Below are 18684 nucleotides of genomic sequence, written 5' to 3' on the forward strand. Positions count from 1 at the left end.
AAACATGAAACATTCGTGAAATTTTCCGATCTTTTCGAAAAAAATATTTTCAAAAATTTAAAATCAAGACTAACATTTTAAACGGGCCAAACATTCAATATTACGCCCATTTGAAATGTTAGTCTTGATTTTAAATTTTTGAAAATATTTTTTTCGAAAAGATCGGAAAATTTCACGAATGTTTCATGTTTTAACATTGTTAATCGGACCTATAGTTGCTGAGATATCGACATTAGAAAATGTTGGATTGTTTGGGTGAGACTTAGAAAACATAAATTTTCCTGTTTTTTAGCCTTTGCATAGCAATATCTCAGCAACTATGGGTCGCATCAACAAAGTTCAATAAAGCAAAATATAGAGAATTTTCTCAGCTTTTCAAAAATATTTTTTTCAAAGGTGGGCAAACATGGGCACTAATTATAAAAAATGTAAAACTGCGACAATTTTCAAAAAAGTTACCTAAAAATGGCTATAACTTGAAAACGGTGCACTTTATCAAAAATTCACTAAAGTACTTTTTGATTGCAAATTCGATTTTACATCGAAAAATAAAGTTGAAAAATTTTTGCGACCGATATTTCGATTTTTTGAAAAAATCAGTATTGATCCAAAAAATCATAACTCGGTCAAAGATTTTTTGCCCATTCTGGAAATTTCTGAAAAGTTGGCATTTTATGTCCTCTAAAACATATCAAAAAATAAAAAAAATTAAAAATAGTGTTTTTTTGCAAATCAAGTTTTAGTGACAAAAAGTTAAATAAAAAATCACCAAAATTTTTTTTACCGTGTAGCATTTTTTTTTCAGTGTTGTCCATATCCATACCTACAACTTTGCCGAAGACACCAACTCGATCAAAAAATTCCTTCAAAAGATACAGATTTTTGAATTTTCACATATCATTTTTGTATGAACAGCTGCCAAATTTGTATGGAAAATTATATGGACAAACTAATGATGCAAAATGGCTTCTTTGGGCATACCGAAGGCACCAAAAAAGTTTCAACCGGATTAAAAAATACAAAAATTAAAATTAAAGAAAAAAGACCGATTCCGTAGAGAACTGCTCTAAGAGATTCCAAATTACAAATAATTAAAAAAAACTTAGATATTTCAAATTCATAAATTTAAGCGTTTAAAATTTAAAAACTCAGTAATTTTAATATTTGAAAATTCATAAATTCTAAACTTTCAAAAATAGGAAATTCATATATTGTATTGAGGTATTTTAAAAGTAAAATATTCAAATATTCAAAAATGAAAATAAAAAAGCAATATATTTTAGTATAAAAAAAATAAAAAAAAACTTTACTAATTAAAACTTAAACATCAAAATTCAAGTATTTTTAAATTCGAAAAATCTGAAATTCAAGAACTCTAAAATTAAAAAAAACTTAATTTTGAAAAATTAAAAAAAAACATTTTTTTTAGTTGAAAATTTTAAATTTTAGAAATTACCTAAAGTTTCAAAATTTGATTTGAAATTCAAAGATGATAAAACCAATATTGAAATAATCTTTAATAAATTTTACTCTTAATCGAATCAATAAATTTTTATTTTTCTCAAAACTTGGGAAGCATGACTCCAAAAAGGCTCCAAAGTTAGGGAGCGTACTTTTATTACGTAACGTAGTTAGGGGTGCGGGGAGGTGCCGAAGTATGTTACAAAATTTAACAAAAATTTGGGGAGTGATGAAAAATTATGTAACGTAAAGCAAAATTTTCATAAAAGCACTAATAAAACATGCAAAAAGACCTTGCGGTACACGTTACACAGAGGGAGGGAGAGATCGATTATTGGTTACAATTTGTTACAAAAGGGAGGAGGGAGTGAAAAAACCAAAATTTAATTTTGCGTTGCGTAATTAAAGAACGCTCCCTTATTTGATTTCCTGTAGTTTAAGATGGCAGCAAAAATGGCGGCATATTGTAGTTAAAGAGTTTTAGAACTAGGTAGTTCTTTTATTTTAGATTTTTTTTTAATATTTTATTTCCCTAATTTTAGATTTTGATTTGAATTTTGAATTTTTGAATATTTTTATCATTTTATTTTTTCTTCCAAGTTTCTCCAACTGTCAAATTTTCTTGTGAGGGTCAAGAAAAAAATGCTCAACTTTTCTTAACCGAGTTCCCTCCGAGCTCCGTACTTAGCTAAAATGTTTGAGAACAAAAAAATATAAAAATTTAAATAACAAGCAATAGTCTTCACATTTAAATCAAAAAAGTGTTTTAAAATGCATTTTACACTAGTTCAGTTGTTTTGCAATCAATAGTTTTCAAAAAATCTAAGATCTGACAAAAACAAAAATTGTATCGAAAAAAAAGATTTTGCATCGAAAATTTTCAAAAAATCTTAAGATTTTTTAATAAACCCAAACATGCTAAAAATTATTTTAAACGCAGGAGAATGTATTTTAATTTGAATTCAGCTGGTTGCACTTGAATTTTCATTGAAATTTTGAGGTTTATTGTAAAAATATTTTTCTTGCCCCCTGATTTTTCGGGCCAATTTTGAAGGGGGGGGGGGGGGTGACAAAAACTTTTAAAAATATTTGTACCAGCCTAAATAAATATGTTAATGTTAATTTTTGAATATTAATTTTACTAAAATTTTCCAAATACTGTGAATGATATTTCTTTTTAAAAACTCTTCCATAAAACCCACTGTGCAAACTTTATACTAAATAAAAATCGGGCGAAAGTGCATTCGCGCCAACCCGCCGAGGACGCGCCAGCGTCATAATTTTTGTAACACGTTTCACGGCCGTATCGTCAGTTATGCGTAAAATTGGCCAGTTATTTAATTTTTATCATGACATTTATCGCCGTTCGACACGATTTAACCCGTCGTTTGTTTAAGGGGTTGCAGGAAGCGGGGGCAAATTTTATGCACTGACTGCGTTGCATAACTTTAGGGGCTGCCAAATTACACACACGCACTTCCGTCTCGCATTTCTAATTGAGTTCTTTCTAAATGTTGAGGCAAAATTACCCTTTCGAAACGTGACCGAAATTAGGCTTCTTTTCAAAACTGGATTTGCATTGAGAAGTGCACCGTATAGAGAGAGCTCATTGAGAAACGAATCAAAGTCAGTTCATTCATTCAGAAAGGTGAAGCGTTGCGTGCCAAGAGAGTTCAATATCGGTGGATTATGGGTTACGGATGGTGTGCAGATGCAACAGCACGCAGTGATTGCATACGACGGGCAGTATGCTATTATGTGTTATTTTTGCATCATACTCCTGTTCGACGATAATATAATAGAGAGCAGATGGAGTGAGGGTTTTGCCTTCTGATGAGGTTCAGATGAAATCTGGATTTCATTTAACATTTAGTTTTGAGGAAATTGAAGTGAATATTGTAAAAGTCTTAAAACATTGATTGCTCTTCAACTACGGACTTCAGATTCCAAAACCCAAACTAAATCTCAAAAGTGACCTTTCAATTACGGACTTCAAAATCAAATACCTGTAAGGATTAAACATTAGGTTTGCAGATCTCAGGTAAGTGTTTAAGTGAGTGTTTGCTGATAAGGTGGAGTGAAGGTAAGAGTTTAAGTGCAGTGATCTTCAAGTGAGTTCCAGATTTAGTGATTTTCTGTCAAACTGTCAATCTGTCAAAAGCATTTTTACGCCTGAATTCATGCAAAAAAGCGTGAATTCGGCACTAAAATGTTAAGTTGGCTTACAATCCGAGTCGATTTTGTCCATGAATGGATTTTCTCCAATCCTGCCGTGACCAAAACCGAACAGAAGGATCAACGATTAACCCTTGCTTCGTGACCCCTTCTTGGAGAGGGCAAGGTTAAAGTGCATCCTCTCCCTCGAGGGGCGCACACCGGTTCAACGGCAGGTGCTTCGATCATTAAACCAGGTGCAATTGCCCAAGAAGTTGCCGAAATTGCCTTCTGCTGCTGCTGGGCCAAGTCGGTGAAAGGCAAAATTCAAACTCGTGAATTATGAGGATTTTTCCTTGTTGGTCGGTTATTCTGTATAATTTTTGAAGCCTGAAAGGAAGTCAATTATGGGCCCCGTGGAACAACCGTGTAATTTCCACGCTGCGCTGATTGTTTGTTTTCGGGAATCCTGAAGTTTTCCCCCTCCAAGAAGAGAAACATTAATTTCTCGTCTCAAATAGTTGTTGCGCCAGCGATGATAAATGAAAGTATTTCCGAAATCCATTAGTTCGGAATCCTTCAAAATTGTCGTCTTCTTCCCAAATCTCGCAGCAAATTTAATTTGACTTTGTTAATTAATCTGAAAATTGTGAAGTCACCGCGCGGCGAGACGTCGATTGATTGGTGACAAAATGTTGAGCTCAAATTCGGGAACGCTGGAAATTTGAGCATGTCATGGCAACACATGCGGCAGAAGACGGTGGGTGGTCCTTCGCGAGTTGACTCGAATTTCGCAGAAGGTGTATGTGTTTTGCTAATCGAAAGAATGTTAGGAACATCAAAAGAGAGATGATGGGGGGGGGGGGGGGGGGGGAGGGGAGACACTTTCAAGAACCTGTTTGATTTGAACAGTTTTGCAATCCATCAGTCATGATCATAGCCAGGACACATTTTTTGGACAGTCAGTGGGTTGTTTAAACCTATTTTAAATAAAAAAAAATCAAAAGTTGTAGAGTAAATCTTTAGTTTTTTTGCATTTATTTGTAATTTTTTTTTATATTTTAAACCTTTGTCAAAATCAAAATAAAAAAAATCTTTTTTCAATGGATTACCAAAGTCAAAAGAAACAATTTTCTGCATATTTTTTTCCCCACAAGTATCCACACAATTTTGCGGGTTTGGTCTTACAAATTTGTATGTAAATATTCAAAAAATATGTGTTTTGAAAAAGGATTTTCTGATCGATTTAGCGTCTTCGTCAAAATAGTGGGTTATGATTTGGTCCTTTTACAAAAAAATAGTCACGTGGGAAAAAAACTTCCTATTTTAAATTGACTTTTAATCACAAATAGTTAAATTTGATTTTTTTTCGAAATTCTATTTATATGTTTAAGGAGACTATAAAAACGAATCTGTTACATTTGCCGAAAATCATTTCGCCGAAGGTAATTTCATTGAATGGGACTTTTCACCGAAGATCGTTTCGCCGAATAGACAAAAGTTGAAAAATCATGAGAAATGCGCTTTATTTGTTTTGGATGTAAAAGCTTTTAAATTGATTTATTTTTTATGGACTCCTTTAATTTGAAAAATCTCACAATGTTTAACAGAATACCAAGCCCCACCGAAAATATATGCTTAAAGAATATTGTTTCACATGAAAATAATTTAAAAACTTGGCTTGTTGAAAAAAAATGTTAAACTCAATAGTTTTATTTTAAAATCAAAATTAAACTTTTGCTAAATATTGCTAATAATTTAATTTAATAACTTAAAAGCTTTTTTTTTGTTTTGCAAAAACTGCTCATTGTTTAAAAAATGAAAAAAAAATATTTTTGAGCTACATTTATTTAAGAACCTTTTCATGCTTAAAATCTGGGTGCAGAATAGTGGTTCGCAAAGCGGCCTCAATTTAGAACTGTCAAAGCGGAACCAATTTACTGTTTGCAAAATGATACCAAGAAGTGGCAAGTATTGTAATCGATCTATAATTTATTTTGTCAGGATTCAAAAAATAACTCGTGCTTTTGAGGTATTCGAAGTCAACAAATCTTAAGATTCATTCGGTTGTTCGTCTGGTTCACAAAATTCCACCCACTTCTGACGCAATTTTTCGTCACGAGGAAAATAAAAAAAAACATCTTTTGGCCGCCCATCGTTTAGTCTACGAACAAAAAATGCGCGAAGCACTTAATTTTTCAGCGAAAACTTTAACATCAACAGATTCAAAATGTTTCAAAACAAGTTACTTCAGCAGCAAAAAATATGTCACACTTGAGCTTGAACAAAGCCTTTTATTTTGTTTATGTTTACAGCAGAAGTGCACTTGTAGTAGTGAGGAGCAGTTGGGAGCATTCGAAAATCACGTTGCGCATTTTGTCTTTTCAGCACCCAGCTTAAAATATTTGAAAAAAACACTCCAAAATAAGTTAAAACATCTCTTCAACATCTCTAATTTTGTAAAAAACCTATTAGTGTTGAAAATGCTCTTGTATGAAACAAGAAATAGAACTTAGCGATATTATTCTTTTCAATGTCCTAATTTAAACTAATGTTTACGTTCATGAAAATGCAAAAACAAAAACTCACAGAAATAAATCAACATCATATTTTGGAATAATTGAAAGAACTGGAAGAATGCAAAAAATCGTTCAAAATATGTTGTTTAAAACATTTTTTATCCATTTTTGAAAAAAAGTAAATCCATGGACATTATTTTTCAAACCAATTTGTTTAAAAAACTGGCCCTGTTGATAAGAATTTAGAAAAATTAAATTATAAAAACTTTTTTTACAACCGCTTATTTTCGTAACAGTGCAAAAAAAATCACAGAATATGTTTTTTGAATAATCAAAAGAATTACGCATGTTTGAAGGAATGCAAAAAATCATAAAATTAAATTTTTAAACCATTTTCTAAAATAACTTATGTCCTAAGGAAAATACAAGTGATAGATTTATTTTAACCAATTTGATTTCAAAAAAATTCCCATGTTAAAAAATATGCAAATACAAATAAACATTATTTTTCTTTTTTTTTATTCGCCGGATTGTCTTTTCGACGAAACTATGATATTTCCCGCACCCCTTAAGGGGTTACATACATGTAGAAAACCACAAAATTTCATATTACAGAAAATTTATTAAATCAACTTTTAAACTTAAAAGATGATTTTCAATCACTCCTGAAAGTTTCATGAAGATATTTTATGATTGATTTAAGTTACAGACGATTTATGCTGAAAATTTTGCCATGCGCATAGCGAACTGTCAAACTTTGCGAGCGTTTTTTGTGAACACCGAGTTGATTTACGGGTGACACGATATCTCGAGATGGGATGGACCAAATTGGCTAAAATTTGGGGTGAAGACCCTCAAGACATATCCCGTGTGCATGACGAAGCCCGATATTAAAATTTTGCATTTTTGAGAATTACAAAAATCAAAAACTTTTGATTTTTTATATAAAAACATAAAAATATTTTTATCTTTTTTGAAAATAAACTTTTTGAAAATCGACCTTCATCATACACACAGGACCGCTTTAACGAGTCATCACCAAAATTTGGAGCTGATTTGGTCAAGGCAGTGTTGAGGTATCACGGCACCCGTTTTTTGAAAATTCTAACTTCTTATACAGCAATTCTCCACGAAAACAGCATGGAAAAAAACAAATGTGCTCGGATCGGGCTCAAAATTTTTCTGGGGGTTCCCTGGCCGAAATAATTAGACCCGTATTTTTTTGTTTGGCCATTAGGGTGACCTACGCCGTGTTAGGGTGGTCTGAAAAATGACCATTTTCGTCGATTTTCGCAAAAACCACTTTTTTCGAAAAATCATAACTCCTCGCCATTTTAACCGATTTCAATTGTCTTATACGCAAATGAAAGGTGATAAGTTGGCCTTTCAAAGAAAAATAGTAAGAAGCTTAAAAAATCTAGCCTAACATATGAAAAGGGCGTATGAAACTTTAAAATGCCGTTTTGACGGTGTCTGGACCAAAGAGCCTATGTCTGGAAATATTTTTATCGGATTCTCCGGACATTTTTACATAACATACTAAAAAATGGGAGGAGTTCATTAACAGGATTCCGAGATATGATTTTTTTAAAATAAAATCCGTGTTTTTTGACGAGCCGCGCGCAAAAACCGGAGAATGACGAAATTGGCAAAAAATCAACTTTTTTCACTATTATTTCAATGCTACCAATATATAATGCAACATCAGTTCCACATAATCATTCAATGAAGAGAAAAATCATCTCATATCTCATAAAAACTGTCCGAGCACCCCTTACGCTACTCCCTCAACATCGAAACCTTCTCTCTACTGTTATTTGTGGTTTCGCCAGCGAGGAGATAAAGTTTTAAAAAATATGTTAATACCGCCATGTAGCGAGCATGCAACTCTCATATATGGATATGATTTTCGATCCAGCATGACCAACATCACCATCGTCGTCGATGACCACAAAAGTGATTATTTATTTCCGTTCTCGCCTTCTTGCGACTATGCTCTACTTTCAGACCGATGTTGGACTAATTTAATTTCACACCACCAGAGTCCAGTTTTGATGGAAATCGCGACTCCAGTAATGACTTATTCGTGATTGATTGGAGGGCCGCCTTCTTCTTCTTCGTCTTTTTGATTATTTTTTTTCGTTGAAATCGTTCCACCTGAATGAAGTTCCCCTTTTTCATTCATAGGTTCAAGCGTTCATTCATAAAACAAAGGGAAAATCTCGCGCTGAAAGTCGATACATTTTTCCCCCGATTGAGGAATGTTTCTTATTTCGCGCTTGACCAAGTCCAAGTCCGAGGATTAGCTTACAAGAACCGGTTACATCGTCGAATGGTGGTTTTGCGTGTAATCGGGGCCTGATGGTCAGTTGCATTCAGTGGCATGTAAATTAGTTCCACCACCACCACCAATCACTAACTCACTCGGGTATGGTTGAATTACATCCAGCGGGGAAGGGAGGGGAAATTGATAAAGTTGTGAAATGTTATTGATTTGAACGCGATTTGTGACGTGTCGACGACTAACTGCAACTAGATGGGTGGATCGTTAATCGCGTAAATTAGTGGACACCAGTTGAATGTCGAATTAGTTCTGGCGTGGCGGTGCTTCCGCTAGCAAATTGCCACGTAATCGGTTTTCCAGTTTTGGAGTTGAAATGCAGGAAAAACAAACAATTTACTGCGATACGTGCCGATGGTCACGTGGAGGTTGAATTGTGACGTAGGATTTCTGTTTTAATTGGGATTTAAAGTTGTTAACGTGACAATTCTCACGTATTTTACGTTGTGACGTCAAAGTTATGAGTAACTGACCACCGATAGGAAAAAGGCGTTAAACATTAAAAAATAGTTTTCAGCATGAGGCGACCATTTAGCTAGAAGAGAGCTAAAAAAAACGAGTTTCGCGGCTAGTGGCTGCATAATTTTTGCCATTTTTAAAAAAATGTTACCTTTTGACTATGATTTTTCAGATACCCAAACAAATTTCCAAATTCGTTAAATAATACTAGCTTGAAACATGCTATCAAGTCGTAGTAAAGAAGAGCCGTGTAAAAGTTGTGCTATTCGATTCTGTTTCAAAAAAGTGCAAAAAAAGTATTTTTTTATCTGCTAAAACTTACTTTCATACCTAACTATTTTTTTTGTGTTTAAAAAATCCATCCGAAGCACACGAAAAGTTACTTACTACAACAACAGTTTTCTCAATAACATGCACAGTGAAAAAAATTATGGTAGTATTACATCTCGGAATGATGGTAGATTTTGTCTTAAAAATATGTAATTTTGCATCAGGAACTGGTGAAATTTTTATCAGTTTCGGTTATATTCCACATTTTCACCAATTTTCAACCAACCAACATTTCAACCTCATAAAATGCAACTTATTATACACCCAACACTGGGCAGAGCTCTCCGAGAGAATAATGGCATCGAGTCGAGAGAATAGTGGTACCATTTACGGACACAGGGAACACAGTTCGAGATGGGCGCGAGAACTATTCCCTCGAGGTTCATTTTCAACAAAAAAAAATCATTCGTCTGGAAAGTTGTTACATAACAAAATAAACAAAACATACATAGTTTACAACATTTATGCAAATACTCTTCATATTTTTCTCTAAACATGGTCGTGTGGGTTCTTCAATTTTAGAGTTTTTTTTTTTTATTAGGTCCTATAAACATATGAAAGACAATACTTTATTGGTACTTTTCAAAAAAAAAACTCTGGAATTAGTCCAAGAATTAGCAATTGCTTTGAATTCTTTTTATTTGTTGGAATTTAGAGAGCGCTTTCTTTTTGACCAAAATTGTATCTGAATAAAATTGTAACAGCTGTCTACACAAAAATGCTTTAAAAATATGTAAAAATTTAAATTTTATTTTTTTACATGAAAATGGTATCGACGAAAAAATAATCATTCTTTGGTGTTTTCAATTTAGGCCGTAGCAATTATTTTAAACGCCCCCCCTTTCAACATCGGACCGTAAAATCAGAGGGCAATATTTTTTTTTTCAAAAAACTTCAAATTTTTTATGGAAATAGAAGTCTAATTAACTAAAAATTTTAAATGCATTTTCTTGCGTTTATTTTATTTTTTGCTATTTGGATTTTTTGTAAAATTTCGTTGTAAAGTGCTGCGAATAGTTTTTTTTTGCGAAAAAAGAAATTTCGCTATTTTTTTCGATATTTTGAAAACTGTTCATTGCAAAACAATTGGGCAGGTGTACTGCCCATAATTGAAAATTCGGCTATTATGCCAAATCAAGTATTCCGAGAAAAACGCGTTTTAGTGTTTGTCACAAAATCTCCGTCAAGGCAATTTCCCATAAGAGTGGCATATTAGCCGTTTGGTTTTTCGCATCGGCAGCCAAGTCTAAACACTATTTCAGTGAAATTCAAGTTCCAGGAGATGCGTTGGAACATCCTCTACCACTTGGTGCTAATATCTCGTTTTTGCCAAAAGTGGATATTAGCCGTATTTTCAATGGTGGGCAGTGTAAAATGCATTTTAAACCCCTTTTTCATTCAAATGTTAATACCATGGCTTGCGATCAAAATTTTTATATCTTTTGTTTTTTTTTGCCTCGTAAATTTCCGAATTCATTAAACAAACAAGTACTTAATTTTTGTTTTCAACCCTTTGACGCTAACATGTTTTTTAGGTTATGATGGGGATATGATTTTTAGGATGAGACGAAAATTATAAGATATTTAAAAAAAAATGTTTGGGTTAAAAACAGGCATCAGGCCTGCAAGAGTTAATGTGACTTTTTTTCAAAAGACTTTTTTTAAAGCTTTTCATACGAGATTACAATTGTTTACCTTTTTTGACGATGAAATCAATATTTTCTACACGTTTTGATATGAATTTTACTGTTCAAAGTTATGTAAATAACTATATCAAAATATCCCAAATACTGCACATTTAAAAGTAAAATAAATATACTCAATTCCAAATAATTTCACAAAATTATCATTAAAAACAAATTTAGAAAGTATTAACAAAATAACTGATTTTTTTTAAATTCAGCCGAATATTCAACAATACACCCAAAGTTAAAAACCAAGCGGATAGTCCTTCCGAAAAGAAACGAGAGCAAAGTACTATTTGGCGAGAGTGTAGACCTCTCGCGCTTACAACAACAACAAATCGTGTTCATTCGTTCATTTAATCAGTTCATTGCATTGAGTGGCTTATAAGTTAATAATGAAGTATTGAAAAGCACATTTAAATAAATTCCGTTGTTTATTGTGCTTGTTGAATTCAAAAAAGATATAAGACGTTATTTTTTAAATAATTCTAGCTAAATTAAATTTGATGAGTATATCTGCATCTTTTTCAACACCTATTTTGAAATTTTAGAAACAAATTCGCTAGAGATAAAAATATCATGGAATACTCAACAGACATAAATCCAAAGCAAATTAGATTGAATCTATAATACAAAGTTAATCTTAGTTTTCGCGAAGCATTAAGCATATTTAGAATAATATTCTCGCAGAGATTTTTTTTAGAAAACATATTAGATTCATTTAGAGCCGTTAAAGTTGCCCCAAATAAAAAAAAAACAACGATCACCATTTAAGAGGAGTTAGGCAAATTTAAACCAAACTTAAAGTATACTGGATGTTGTACAGTCATCCCTCATATTCGAAACAGTTTACAGATCGGCCAGTGTTCAAAAAATCATAGCAAATCGATCATTGAACTTATTTATTCGCTTTTACCTTCATTGGAAAGCTTTTCTTGCGATCTTTCGAAGGCTGTATCGAACAACTGCAAATTTTAACTTTTATATCAAGTTTTTAAAGAAAAACTTTGACCCTTGAAATCCACAAATTCGGAACACTTTTTTCTTACGGATGTAAACATACTTTGGATCTCTCCAGGAGTGCATATTTGTAACAAAATAATGACTTCACACATTGGAACCAATGAAACTCAAGCTTAGTGATGCTTTATCCATGGTCTGATAACTTTTTTTGTGAAAATATCAGTCAAATTCAGGTGTTCCACAATTGTGGGAGGCACAATAACATCCCACAATCATGAAACAGGCAAATTGGAGGCAGTGTTTTGCTGCTCTGGATAAAATAGTCTTGAAGTGAAGTTTTTTGTTCAAAAAGTACTACTTTTACTAGTGAAATAGCAAGAAAATGTCCAAATAAAGGTCCTAAAAATAGTAGGGTCGAGAAAAAGCTGCATTTGGCATGCTATTGACAAATTATCTTAAAAGTGTTCCGAATATGTGGGATGACTGTAGGCTTTTCTGAAAGAGCGCATGATCTTGAACCAAACGGCATCTACTCGAAGCGATGGAAATGCATAAAGGACATTTATGCGATCAGGGGTAGTATAGCAATATTTAATCTTATAAACATTTTTTACCTGTTTTCGATATCGATAACTTTTTACAAATGAAAGGTGACTAACACATGCTTTTATTTCTCACCGCGCCAATTTGGAACCTGATTAAGTGATAACTTTGATCAGTCGTCTTCTAAACACCCTTGTCCAAACGCCGCCCAATTTGCATAATTCATTCATACTTAATGCCACAGAATGCCACACACAAACCGACGTATCAACCAACCAAACGTAAAGTCACACGATCTCCCACTGAACAACTTGAAAACGAGCATGTCCTGCTCATCGCCCCGACGATTATTAAAAACCGATTAGCGCTCCTCTTCGCCGTCGAATCCCCTTGATTTTTTCGGAAGTGGTTGCTTATGAGAATTTATGGGATTTTATCCGCCGTTTTTTTTTAAATTTCACCGCCACGAGGACCTCACAGATCACACGAAAATTACTAACGAACCTTTTTTCTCTCTCTCTCTCTCTCCTCGCAGATTACAGCAACGCCGCCGACTGGCCAAACGGACTCAACGCGTCCTCGGCGACGACGGCGGCGACCACCTACGCGAATCCGTACAGCCCGATGCAAACGACACCGCCGTCCTACGGCGGCTACGAACCCTGCCCGATGGTGGAACATTCCGGCTACAATCTGCCGACAGGTTGGTTGAAGGGATTTCAATGACAATTTCCCGGAATCCCGTTTCCCGCAATGGACGTTGTCCAAAATGTCAAGGCTGGCTGATGTTTCTGCATACTAGTGCGTCCAAAACCGGGAATTCCCGAATTTTTTATTATTTTTTCCCGGGAATTCCCAAATCTGAAAAAAAAACTATAAAATTTTGGTCTGGAAATTCACATTCAGCTGTGGAAATGGATGAAAAGTTGAATAGGGGAACAGCATCTAATTAAATCGTGCCTCTAATGATCGGTGGCGCGAAGATGCACCGATCTGATCCATGTATGTTTCATGTACTTTAGAGTCAGATCCCAAATAAAGTCCGTTGGAAGAAGATCGTTCGTTGTGTACGAGTAGAGGAATAAAGTTTGTGTTTTTTAACTCTACGCTCCGCGGTTTCAATTCTCTCCGGAACTAGCCAGAGTGATCCGGCCCCCATCCGGTTCTGTACATTTTGGGCAGGTCAGAACTTTGACGTTCAATTACAGCTCATCAAAAGCATTTTCAACTGAAAACGAGTGATAAATAGCTCAATAGGAAGTGAGCAAGCAAGTTTCTATTAAAAGTTTTGCTAAAAATGTTGTTTAAATAGTGAAAATTAGCAAATTGGAGGGAATGAGAAGCGAGTGCTTAACCTGCCAAACGTACGAGAATATTTTCTATTTAATTTGATATATTTAAAAAAAGACTTGGTATTACATTTACGTATATTTATAGTTTTGAACTTGGAACAAAAATATCATATTTAATTATTTTTCATCAACCACCTTAAGATTTTTTATTCTTTGCTAAAAAAAATATCTATTTATTTGGAATCAATAAATTTGGCCTTTTTAATCTATTAAAAGAAGCGAAAATCTTTTAGAAGTATAGAGCATCCAATTTCCCGGGGTTACAAAATTCCCGGGAAACGGGAAATTTCCAGCAAATTTCCCTTGAAATCCCGGGAAATTTAAAATTTATAAAAAAAATATTGTGATCCTCCTTCTGATTAATATTTTGCAACAAAACTGTATAGAACAGCTACTTTAATGGTCTAATAAAAATATAAATTTTCTAATTTTATTATGCTGAGCAATTCTCTACGAAATCGTTCAATTTCGACCATTTATATTTTTTGTATTTTTTTATTTGGCTCAAACTTTATGGAGGCCTTTCCTATCACCAAAGAAGCCATTTTGTGTCATTGGTTCACCCATACAAATCTCCATACAATTTTGGCAGTGGTTCATACAAAAATGGTACGTAAATATTCAAAAATCTGTAACTCTTCAAGGAATTTTTTGATTGATTTGGTGTCTTTGGCAAAGTTGTAGGTATTGATAAGAACTATTTAGAAAAAAAGTACACGGAATTTCTTTTCGTGATTTTTAATTAACTTTTTTCACAAAAAAATCAATTTATCAAAATCCGTATATTTTTAACCTTTTTTGATTTTTTTTTATATGTTTTGATTTACGGGTGCCACGATATCTCGAGATGGGATGGACCAAATTGGCTGAAATTTGAGATGAAGACTTGCAAGACATATCCCGTGTGCATGACGAAGCCCGATTTTGAAATTTTGCTTTTTAAAAAAATACAAAAATCATTTTTTTATATGAAAAACATAAACATATTTTTATCTTTTTTTCAAACAAACTTTTTGAAAAACTGGCTTCGTCATGCACACAGGACCGGTTTAACGAGGCTTCACCAAAATTTTGAGCCGATTTGGTCAAAGTAGTGTGGAGATATCGTGGCACCCGTTTTTTGAAACTGCTAACTTAAAATGGCTATATCTCGGCAAGGATACAACCAAATATCTTCAAATTTATTTTGATAATAGTTGAAAATATATATGTTAATGCCCTTAAAACAGATTTAAAAAAAGTTTAAGTGTGTGCCCAAACCAACCTCTTATATTTTTGTCGATTTACATGTATGTGACCCCTTAAATTGTGATTTTTGTTGAAATATAATAAATCTTTTACTTGAAATATTTTGACCTAAATTTTTCTATGTAAAATCAAATTTGCAATCAAAAAGTATTTTAAATTTTTTTTATTAAGTGCACTTCAAAATAAAGCAATACAAAGTTAAATTTTGTCCTGAAAATTACGGTTTTTTTTTTCAAGTTGTGTCCATGATTGTCCATTCCTGGAAATATTTTTTTCGAAAAGTTCTGAAAATTTGCAATAAAAAGTCTAAGCAACTAATGGTCCGATTTTCAATGTTAAAAAGTGAAACAATCGTGAAATTTCCGATCTTTTCGAAAAAAATATCTTAATTTTTTTTAAATCAAGACTAACATTTTAAATCAAGACTAACATTTTAAATGGGCCAAACATTCAATATTATGCCCTTTTGAAATGTTAGTCTAGATTATTTTTAAAAAAATATTGGTTTCAAAATGATCGGAACATTTCACGAATGCTTCATTTTTAACATTTAAAATCGGACCATTAGTAGCTTGGATATCGACATTAGAAATTGGAGGGTTGTTTGGGTGAGACTTAGAAAACTTAAATTTTCATGTTTCTTTTTCTTTAAGCCGCTGTATCTCAGCAACCAGAGGTCCAATCTTCAATGTTTCTTAGACAAAATTGTAGGAAATCTTCTGAACTTAAAAAAAAATATTTTCAGGAATGGACAATCATGGACACTATTTTGAAAAGTCAAAAAACCGGAATTTATCGGACACAATTGAACTTTGAATGGCTAATTCAATGTAACATTTGAAAAATGAGATTAAATGTACAAGCTTTAAATTTTTTTACAAAAAATACTATTTAAAAAAAATAACTTGTCGGAAAATTTTGGTGCATACTTCTAAACGGCTTAAAAGATGCAGGTTTTTGTCCCTTAAAACGTATAAAAAAACTGATTATGATAAATTGAATTTTAGTGAAAAAAAAGTTAGTTAAAAAATCACTTTTTCCGTATGCCTTTTTCTGGATAGACTTCATCAATACCTACAACTTTGCCCAAGGCAACAAATCAATAACAAAAATTCCTAGAAAAGTTACAGATTTTCGAATATTTACGTACCATTTTTGTATGAACAGCTGCCAAAATTGTATGACCAAAATTACTTCTTTGGTCATAGGGAAGGGAATTTTGAGCCAAATCAAAAAATATAAGAAAAACCCATTTCCGGGTTTTTTGGAGAATTGCTCAATGATCTATCAACAATTTTTGTTAAAAAAAAGTTACCAAAAAAGTTTATTTTCATTACAGTTGTCAATGCTTCAGAAATAAATATTATCTGAAATAAACCTTGGCATGAATTTTACAGACGAGCTGATTAGTTCAATATTAACTGTAGATTGTAATAAATAAAATCAATTTTGGCTCTCATTACTATTTTTTTTTTTTTGTAAATTTTCAAAACATTGGTGCCAAAAAGTCAGAAAAAGTATAGTTCCGCTTGGATTTCGGGAATTCCCGGGAAATTTGAAGAAAAAAATCCCGGGAAAAAGAAGATATTTTGTTTGGGAAATCCCGGGAATTTTTTTCCGGGACGGAAAATTAGACGCTCTACTTGAAATGTATACAATTACATTATTCCTGCATGCAAAAGCGAAAAAAAAATTTAAAAGGAAAATTTCATTTCGGATAACGTCGATTCCGGGATATGGAATTCCGGATATTGTCATAGAATCGGTTGAAGAGTTTAATCTTGAAAAATTTGAATATTGGTGTTAATTTGTTGTTTCTCTCCAACAGTCCTCCCCGACGCCGCCACCACCTACCAGGACTACTACAACCTCCCCACTCCAGCCTCCCACCAATCCGCCATGTCCGCCGCCCACCACCACGGCTACTCCGCCTCGTCCGCCTCCTCCAAATCCCTCGTGACCGGCGACCCCCTCGACGGCTCCTCGTACGGTTCCCCGTACAGCCAGTGGGCCGCCAACGGGTACGGCAGCTACCAGTACAACACCGCCCCTCCTCTCCCTCCCCCTCCGCCCCCCCAGTCCCAGTACCCCTCGGCCGTCGCCGCCGTTCCCCCGCCAATGGTGCTCTGCCCGCAGATGTTCAGTACCGTCAACCAGAACCAGATCCACGTCCATCTCCACCCGGCGGCCACGCCCGGCAGCGACAAGCTCGAGCAGTACTTTGGCGAAAATGGTGGCTTCATGATGCGGCCCGCGGTCACGGCGGCGGCGGCAGTGGCGGCCGCGTCCGAAATTGGTGGCATCGGCGGAACGCACGATCCGACGATGGGGCAGCAGCAGGATGTCGTTGGAAGTGATCATCATCAGCAGCAGGATGGAGGGGCGAGGGCGGAGGAAACGGTCGCCGGCGATCCGAGCAGCGTTTGGCGGCCCTACTGATGTTACGAGTTTTAGGGGGGGAGGTTTGAGTTTCGTTAGACTGATTTCATTATTATTATTTTATGTGTTGAGAAAAGAACCAATCGCTAAAATTGATTTTGAACTTTGTAGAAGCTTTTCTATCTCTCTGTCTGTAAGCAAAGTATACTCGATAAACTCCAAATAGAAAATAGTAGCTAATTTAGATTAATTTATAATGAAATTAAGAATCACGCATCTTATCGTAAGTTGAATTTATTAATTAATATATTAAATTAAACAATTCGTCAGCGACGAATTGAGAAATGTTTTAAACTAAGTTTTCGAATCAAATAAAAAAAAAAGTGGCAAACGCATCAAATTGTCTTCGTTACAAAAAAAATCGTGAATCATGTTAAGTGTACAGAATTTGTGTAAAAAATAATGTGAGCACACACTAGATGAATCGATGAATGTTGGATGGATTTACAATAAACATATTTGTATACAAAGTAAATCATTGTTTAATTTTTCATGTCTTACATTTTTATTTAAACTCGACGGAATGGTGATTGCCATATTGTCCAAACTCGTATAGTTCGTTGAATCCCTGAAGTCATCGGCCACTCCTACAACATGATTCCCCATAGTCGATGTCGATTCAAATCGCAATAAAAAATCCTGACTTTTTCTTGACAATCAAAAATATTGTTTTGTTTTGTTTTTTTTTAAACATATTCCTTCACGGAAAGGAGTTCCATCTTAAATTTAACAATTCAAATTAGCTGGCTTCAAATTGGTGGAACAGTGATTTTTTTGGCTAAATTAGCTAAAATTACAGGTAAATTTACCAACTTGGGATTGGTGAAACAGCTAACCCTGATTGCTGATTTGCTATCCAAAACTGACAGCCGAAATCAAAATGACAGGAGAGATTTCACCAAAAATAATGGTGTTTCAGCACAATTTTGCCTACTTTTTACCGAAAAACTAGCTGGAACCGGCAGCATGGATTTTTTGACAGATCATCAGTTCGAAACCAACACAAGGCAAGAGAACGTCTCGTATCGTGTTTGATCCTGTTTAAGCAGCTCAGTTCGCGGAGTTTTGTGACGATTCTGCGTTTGAAAGTCGAAAGTGCAAGTGCAAAAGGTGGAGATGGTGCGTGAGTGAATGGAAGCCAGGAAGACTTTCTGCGGGCTGAGATCTTCAGTTGATTAGGTGAGAAGTTT

At 34.1% G+C, this 18684-nt stretch overlaps 1 protein-coding gene across 1 annotated transcript in view; it reads left to right on the forward strand.

The window, feature by feature from the left end:
* LOC120413308 (protein lozenge-like) overlaps nucleotides 1–17969 on the forward strand; it is an 84756-nt gene extending 66787 nt beyond the window's left edge. Inside the window, exons 6-7 of the mRNA XM_039574070.2 lie at nucleotides 12991–13158; nucleotides 16884–17969. Coding sequence (XP_039430004.1) covers nucleotides 12991–13158; nucleotides 16884–17494 — 779 coding nt within the window. The 3' untranslated portion in view covers nucleotides 17495–17969. The remainder of the gene's footprint in view (nucleotides 1–12990; nucleotides 13159–16883) is intronic.
* Nucleotides 17970–18684: the final 715 nt, after the last annotated feature.

This window comes from Culex pipiens, chromosome 1 (assembly GCF_016801865.2).
Source record: "Culex pipiens pallens isolate TS chromosome 1, TS_CPP_V2, whole genome shotgun sequence".
Taxonomy (NCBI): domain Eukaryota; kingdom Metazoa; phylum Arthropoda; class Insecta; order Diptera; family Culicidae; genus Culex; species Culex pipiens.